Genomic DNA, 8,439 nt, shown 5'->3' on the forward strand with positions numbered 1-8,439 from the left:
TCTAGCCTATCATCATAAGTTGACTCCTCATTTTCATCATCATCATGAGCAACTACTGAAGTTCCAGTACTGGTCCTTCCTGCTACCCTCTTGGTTCCCTTAGCTATCTTCCTCCCTTTGGCAACACCTTCATCTGTCACATGTTCATCAACATTGTCAACAAAAAGGTCATCATCATCCTCTAAGTCATAATCACTATCATCAAAATCACTATCATCACTTGAGCTATCATGTGCATCTTCAGGGCCTTCATCATCTGCTGCCTTATTGTTTCTCTGCCTTGTCTAACCTTTGGATGGGCTGATCAATCTAGGCAAGGATGCAACAGGGTTTGCAACTACATCATCCCAATCTGAGCCTAAAGTAATGGCCTCATGATCAAAATACAATACAAGTGTCTTCACTTTGTGCACAACTGAAGCCATCACTAAAGTGTCTTCTTCTGAAACAATCAGCCTGATGCCATCTGGGAAATCCTTTCCAGGAAGTAACCAAAACACCTTCAATTCTGGATTCCTTGGATAGTGAAGCATGAAACTGAGGTCATGAAAGGTCTGTGGACACAAAGTTTGGGCTTAAACATAATCGATAAAGCTCACTCTCTCATCAATGTATGACCGATTCGTACCATGACCAACAAAGAAACCATTGTGATGTATCTCAACTATAAACTGATCACTAATTCCACCTACATGAACAACAACAGAACATATTTAGGCATCCATCCATCTAATTCGACCTACAACAACCAAGTCAGAAACCCTAGCCTAGGCAAAAAAGCTTCTATATGACCCCATCCATGAATCCTTCTCAACAAATCAGCGATAAACACTATGAAACACAACCAAGATTGAACCTTGGAGGCACTTACTGTAATCAGGGGGTGGCTCCCCTTTCCGCCGCACTCTGGCCTTCATTCTGCACTTCCACCAGGATCGCCAAGGAAGACTGCCCTCGCCGCGGGGGAGAACGACCTATCGTCACCGCACAACACTCCAATCGCGATGCCGATTTCACTCCACAGTTGCCTCTCCCGCTCGCCTGTCTCTTTGCCTCCCGCACGACGAACTCGAGAACAAAACGCTCGGTCAAATGGGGAAAAGGAGGATGCGGGGATGGTGGCATCACGCGCCGCTCACATGACACAGCTAGGAGGCTCAGTCCACCCTGGACACGCCACATCAGCATAAACCTGCTTATTTGGCAACATGGACCTAGAGTGAACCAAAACTCAAGATTACTGTGCCACAAATGCATTTTCCAAGTTTATGGACCTATCTGGCACCCCTAAACAAGTTTGTGGACCTAGAGTGCATTTAACTCAAAAATAAACGTCCAGGAATAAAATCGCATCATCAAAAAATTCTGGTTCGGCATTTTCTATTATTTTGTGTTACAGTTTGGGCGTACTACAAGAAATACCCTTATACATGACGGTTAAGACGTGACATTAAAAGAAACCATCATAAAAGCTCTATTTTGTGACGTTTTGTATCTTAGATAAAAAAATATGTGATGGATGATTAAATAGTGTCACTGATAGATAAACATAATCGTCACAAATCATGGGTGTAATTTATGCCTCTTATTGAATTCCAAGCGGTGTCGTACATTGATATAACATATATTGATATCACAGTTTATACCATTAAAAAAGAAAAGAAGAAAAAAAGATGATAAAAAAAGAAAATAAAAAGTGAAAATGAGGATAGGATGTGCGTTTTCCCCCAGCCGATGTCTTCTTCCTCACGAAGCCTCTCTCTCTCCCTAGTCTCTCTCTCTCTCTCTCTCTCTCTCTCTCTCTCTCTCTCTCTCTCTCTCTCCTGGTCCTTCTCTCGTGACGCCGCCGACCTCTTCCCTGCTCTCTCCTCCGGCTGGGCCGCTACCGGTGTCGCCCCTTCCAGCCGCTTCGTCGGTGCCTCAGCCTCCCATGTGCACCGCCGGCCCCCAAGCACCGCGCCGCCCGACCCGTGCTTGCCGCCGCCGCTGGGCCAGCCGCGTCGTGATGACTGGGGCCGGCGCCACCCCCTCGTCTTCCTACTGAGCGGGACGCCGAGCATCACCAGAGGTCCATCACTCCCTTCGTGCAGTGTGAAAATACCCAATCCCTTGTCTATTTCTATTCGGGTCTGAGCTGCAATGGCCTGGATCTTGACGGCTTCGCCTGGTCAATGGGGACGCCAGATCCGTTAGGCGCCATGGTAGAGAGGCCAGATCCATGGTGTACCAGTTCAGCGACAGTGCCAGGGATGGCGCAGGAGGTCGGTGCCGCAGTAGGTGTCGTGTTTGTCTAGTGCACAGCTGGAGTCGTGTGCTTTTTGTTGGATTTTCTCTAGTAGCTATTTCTGGTGGGCTTCTCTTTCAGCAGCGCAATTATCTTTCAACCTGTAGGTTTATTTTGGAGCTCCATGAGGACGTGTGTTCAAAGTTAAACTGCAGCAGCTCGTTCAACTTTCAGGTTCAGAGAACTACTGTTATTTTTTCTTTGTTTGCCTGGTTTGGTCCCTGCGGCAGTTCATGTAGCTGTTATGTTCATCTACACAGTTCAGAGTAATATTTGCCTCTATGATGTTCATTCACAGCAGCAGCAACCCAGATTCATTGATGGTGGGTGTATGAGTTCATACACCTGAACAGATTTTTGGAACTTTTAGTTGAATATATGCAATGTATGCCTTGTTCTACACTACTTGCATTACTGTTAGTTGAATATATGCAATGTATGTCTTGTTAAGTATTATCATGGCAGATGATTGACCTTAAAATTAAAACCCACTTGCTTTTGCCTTGCAGATGTGTGACCTTAAATTTAATGGTATTCGGAACTTAGTATACCAGAATGGTTCAAGTAAGCCTGTCATTTAATTTCTACTAGTCAATCGCAAACCATACTGCAGAGGCATCTACTTGTGCTAACCCTATTTATACCATGGTGATCTCTTCTGCAGAGGCATCTACTGTGTGCTATATGTTACATCTACTGCAGCTGCCCTTAAACAAGTTGCCATGTGAGCTTGCTGAATTATTACTGCTTGTGTTTCACTCTGGTGAAGTTTATAGAGAATTTGATATTTAGATTCTCATGCTCTACTTGTTGGGCTCTTAAAAATATATACATTGAACTAGTTAACTAGTTTGAAAGCTTTCTAATAAATGTATGACATTTCTTTTTAGAATTTGCTAAATTGACTATTCATTTTGGTTTTCAGTAGCACATCTTATGGACCCCAAGCCATTGAAGTGCTTGTGGATACAAATGTTTAGTTATTTTAGACTCCCTAGAGATGAAATTTAGTTCATACTTAGTTGCTGTGATAATCAACTAATTGGCTGTGAGCCAGGCAATTCGTAGTTTGATAAAATGTGACACCAGTGGGCTTGCTAATACATGAATGATCAATGTGTTGATTATATGATTGGTGTATCTTACGAGCTGGGAGTATGTTAGTGCAGTGATGATTTGGCACTAGTTAGTGTGTTCTTTTTCGTCACTATGGATTGGTCTGGGCTTGGATATGGGCTGGTTTAAGATACAGATAGCCACTCTGACGCACAAATTCTAATCTGTGACGGCTCAATTGGGCAGCAAATGTATGATTGCGGGATACATGACGCTTTTTGTTCGTCATGGTAAATTAACCGTGACGCGTTTTTGTTTGTCTGTGACTAAAGTAACGTCATTGTATAAGAGTATTTCTTGTATTTGGGATTGCAGTCATGACAAGCGCAGTCAGTTACAGGGTGTGGGTTCAAGGAACATGAGGCCCCTGTAACACCCAGTTTCAAGGAAAGTAAAAGGCCGCTTCCAAAGCTAGGCTCAATAGGACAGAGGCTGTCCTATATCCAACTCGTAGACCTCTAACCAGCTAGAAAAGATTTTCTTAAGCAACTAGAGCCAGAGCCATATAGCCCTCACAATTGTACTGTAAATCCCAGCTTTTGCCAAAGGATAACATTCATCATGTATGTTTATACCACATTTCATTAAACAAGCCCAAGATCATGGCCACAGAAAGAAAACCCAAGCTATACTTGCCTTAAACTCAGATCCTTCTTCAAGTCGAAACCTTCAAAGAACTGCTTCTTGCTCACCAACTTGTTCTAGATCACCGACGCAAATCTCACCGACTGGACATGATCAAAGAACACCACACAAGCATCCGATCAAACATGCATAGCAAACATAGAAAATTTAGAACAATACACCAATCAATAAAAAGGTTTGAAAACTAGCCTACGCATTGCTGCGATCACACAAACACGAAAATCACACTAATCAGACCTATGGTGAAACGAAAACGTCTATCGATATGCTTTATTTATTTTAATGATTATAAAACATGTATAAGATATCTCAGAGAAATATCTAAATTGAGTTAAGTCATTTTATACTTGAGTTATTAGATTTAGAAAACTAAGATAAACTATTCATATCTTAATTATAGTTATTTTGATATCATTTATGCAAATTAAATTTTGACTTACAAAGATATAATAACAAGTGAGAGTATATATTCAAAACATATATAGCACGTATAAGCCCTTGCATTTATTATTTTTAAAAGGAAAACCAAAATGATGTAAGCATTACATCAGTTTAGGATTTATCAATGGAATAATTAATAATGTATTAAGGAGCGGATGTGCATGTATTATTTAATCAAAATAAACTTTAACTTTTCAAATTAAAAGAACATGTAAGAGCATCTACACTATAACTGAATATGACGTGGGTTCAGCTAAACAAATTATAATCAAAACATATATTTAAATTGATATAACCAGTTTAATATTCATTTATTAAGGCCGACGTGGAAAACCTATATTGCTTTTAATTAATTTAGAAAGCTAGTTGCACATTAATTAGATTTACAATAATTTATAAAAGACCGAAGTATATGCCTATGTTACTTTTAATTAGAAACTTCATTGCATAAGCACAAATCAAATTAATATTTACTTATAAAATTCAAAGATGTGAAACATGATAAATTTTCCTACTAATGTGTACCTCATGATCAGCACGGTCGTAAAAGAACAAGAACGAAATTAAACTGATTGTTTTTAATTGGGAAACCATTAACTAATTATTAATGTAATTAGTATTAGGTTAATAAATTCATAATTAATTGACATGATAAACATTACTACTACTGCGTAGAGCACAAAATTACGAAACTAACGCAACTAGAATCGCTCGAAACGGAGTTAAGACGATGAAACGGTAAAGGATTAACAATCGGTGGCAAAACTGTAAATACATCATCTTGTACCTCTGGCCTCCTCCATCTGGACGTACGTGGCCATGGCAAAGAGGTTGCCTGCTGCTGCTGAGTTCGTGCAGGCTGGGAAGGGAGGGACTCGGCAACGATCGTCTAGGCGCGACGATGAAGCAGCATGTGAGGTCTTTGGCGGCAGCGGTTGTCGTCGAGATCACGATCGGCGGAAAGTGCTCTGTGAGCGAGGCGGCGGTGCTGCGGCTTGCACTAGGGTTGAGGGAGGAGCGTGCGGACGCGGACGCGCTCGCTATTTAAGGCGGCTCAACGTGGAGGACACGCCAAACGGGGAGGAGGCGGACTCCGGGTCGGGCCGAGTCCCGATCGGGTACGACAGCAAGGTAGGGGATGACCCTGACCGGTGGGCCCCGTGCATCAGCGGTAGCAAAGGAAGAGGTGGAACGCTGCGCGCGTGAGCTGGCCTCGCTGCTGGGCCTCGGCCATCCGGCCCAGGGAGGAGGGAGGAGGAGCGGGCCTGCTCAGCTTGGCGAGCTGGGCTTGGCTACTTGCTGGGCCAAAAGCCAAGAGAGTGAGAGAGGTGAGATTTTATCCTTTTCTTTTTAGTTTTCCAAACTTTTGAATACCATTTCAAAGAGATTTTGAAATCCTTTTGACTTTTGAATAAAATCCAGTCACCACAAAATAAATAATGCGGCATGGATGCACAAACATGTATCTAGCCTTAAAGTGAATTTTATTTTCATAAATATTATTATTTTTCCTACGTTCACATGCTCACAAAATATTTAAATAAATCATTTTAGGCTATTTCGAAAACATGAAATTTTTAGGGTCCACGTCCAGAGTGCAACGAAAGGCCTGTTTGCTTGGCTGATAAGCCATGGCTGAAAGTACTGTTAGCTGATTTGTTGTGAAAGAAAAATACTATTTATTAGCTGAAAAAACGCTTATAAGCCAAACGAACAGGGCCCGTGCTCCCCGGGTGTCACAGAAGCTGACCAAGTGGCAACGGGTGAGTAAAGGTACTTCAAACAAGTGCAATGACTACATGCAGCGGCAGCATCAAGACCTGGGTTCGAGACTTAGCATGTATTCTCTACATGTATTTGTCTTGCAAATAAATAAACGTCCAGGAATGAAATCGCATCATGAAAAAATTTCTGGTTCGGCATTTTCTATTATTTTGTGTTACAGTTTGGACGTACTACGAGAAATATCCTTATGCATAACGGTTAAGACGTGACGTTAAAAGAAACCATCATAAAAAGCTCTATTATGTGACGTTTTGTATCTTAGCTGATAAAAATATGTGATGGATGATTAAATAGTGTCACTGATAGATAAACATAATCGTCACAAATTATGGGTGTAATTTATGCCTCTTATTGAATTCCAAGCGGTGTCGTACATTGATATAACATATATTGATATCACAGTTTATACCATTAAAAAAGAAAAGAAAATAAAAAATGAAAATGAGGATAGGATGTGCGTTTTCCCCCAGCCGATGTCTTCTTCCTCACGAAGCCTCTCTCTGCCTCGGCTCTCCCTCTCTCTCTCCCGGTCCCTTCTCTCGTGACGCCTCCCCCTGCTCCCGCCTGCTCTCTCCTCCGGCTGGGCCGCTACCGGCGTCGCCCCTTCCAGCCGCGCCGTCCGTGCCTCAGCCTCCCATGTACGCCGCCGGCCCCCAAGCACCGCGCCGCCCGACCCATGCTGCTGCCGCCGCCGGGCCAGCCGCGTCGTGATGACTGGGGCCGGCGCCGCCCCTCCTCTTCCTACTGAGCGGGACGCCGAGCATCACCAGAGGTCCATCACTCCCTTCGTGCTGTGTGAAAATAACCAATCCCTTGTCTATTTCTATTCGGATCTGAGCTGCAATGGCCTGGATCTTGACGGCTTCGCCTGGTCAATGGGGACGCCAGATCCGTTAGGCGCCATGGTAGAGAGGCCACATCCATGGTGTACCAGTTCAGCGACAGTGGCAGGGATGGCGCAGGAGGCCGGTGCCGCAGTAGGCGTCTTGTTTGTCCAGTGCACAGCTTGAGTCGTGTGCTTTTTGTTTGGATTTTCTCTAGTAGCTATTTCTGGTGGGCTTCTCTTTCAGCAGCGCAATTATCTTTCAACGTGCAGGTTTACTTTTGGAGCTCCATGAGGACGTGTGTTCAAAGTTAAACTGCAGCAGCTCGTTCCACTTTCAGGTTCAGAGAACTACTGTTATTTTTTCTTTGTTTGCCTGGTTTGGTCCCTGCGGCAGTTCATGTAGCTGTTATGTTCATCTACACAGTTCAGAGTAATATTTGCCTCTATGATGTTCATTCACAGCAGCAGCAACCCAGATTCATTGATGTAGGTGTATGAGTTCATACACCTGAACAGATTTTTGGAACTTTTAGTTGAATATATGCAATGTATGCCTTGTTCTACACTACTTGCATTACTGTTACTTGAATATATGCAATGTATGCCTTGTTAAGTATTATCATGGCAGATGATTGACCTTAAATTAAAACCCACTTGCTTTTGCCTTGCAGATGTGTGACCTTAAATTTAATGGTATTCGGAACTTAGTATACCAGAATGGTTCAAGTAAGCCTGTCATTTAATTTCTACTAGTCAATCGCAAACCATCTGCAGAGGCATCTACTTGTGCTAACCCTATTTATACCATGGTGATCTCTTCTGCAGAGGCATCTACTTGTGTGCTATACTATGTTACATCTACTGCAGCTGCCCTTAAACAAGTATGCCATGTGAGCTTTGCTGAATTATTACTGCTTGTGTTTCACTATGTGAAGTTTATAGAGAATTTGATATTTAGATTCTCATGCTCTACTTGTTGGGCTCTTAAAAATATATGCATTGAACTAGTTAACTAGTTTGAAAGCTTCCTAATAAATGTACGACATTTCTTTTTAGAATCTTTGCTGAAAATTGACTTATATAAGAGTATTTCTTGTATTTGGGATTGCAGTCATGACAAGCGCAGTCATGTTACAGGTTGTAGGTTCAAGGAACAGAGAGCCCTCTCATTGTTGACCAGGAGTACTTGAATAGTTCTCAAATATTATACAAAGTCACAGTTATGTATTTCCGTGAGCAGAAAAAGATTGCATATAGTACATAAACATCAGTACATAAAGATGTGGGTATAAATAAACATTATCCCTGGCAGTACTACAATATATATATATATATATATATA

General features: G+C 42.3%; 1 protein-coding gene across 7 annotated transcripts in view; it reads left to right on the plus strand.

Moving 5' to 3' along the window:
* Positions 1-8,439, plus strand: part of LOC136487131 (uncharacterized) — a 162,101-nt gene that overhangs the window by 127,426 nt on the left and 26,236 nt on the right. For 4 of the 7 annotated variants that reach the window (XR_010767142.1, XR_010767144.1, XR_010767145.1 and 1 more), the window contains 3 exons: positions 7,368-7,435; positions 7,769-7,823; positions 7,923-7,978. Coding sequence is in view for 1 of the 7 variants with exons in the window: in XM_066484265.1 (XP_066340362.1) it covers positions 7,769-7,823; positions 7,923-7,978; positions 8,209-8,214 (117 nt within the window). In the remaining 6 variants the exon portion in view is untranslated. Of the gene's footprint in view, positions 1-7,367; positions 7,436-7,768; positions 7,824-7,922; positions 7,979-8,208; positions 8,273-8,439 lie in introns of those variants that run through there. The other 3 variants (XR_010767146.1, XM_066484265.1, XR_010767148.1) reach the window with 3 other exon arrangements.

Source organism: Miscanthus floridulus, chromosome 10 (genome assembly GCF_019320115.1).
Source record: "Miscanthus floridulus cultivar M001 chromosome 10, ASM1932011v1, whole genome shotgun sequence".
Classification (NCBI taxonomy): domain Eukaryota; kingdom Viridiplantae; phylum Streptophyta; class Magnoliopsida; order Poales; family Poaceae; genus Miscanthus; species Miscanthus floridulus.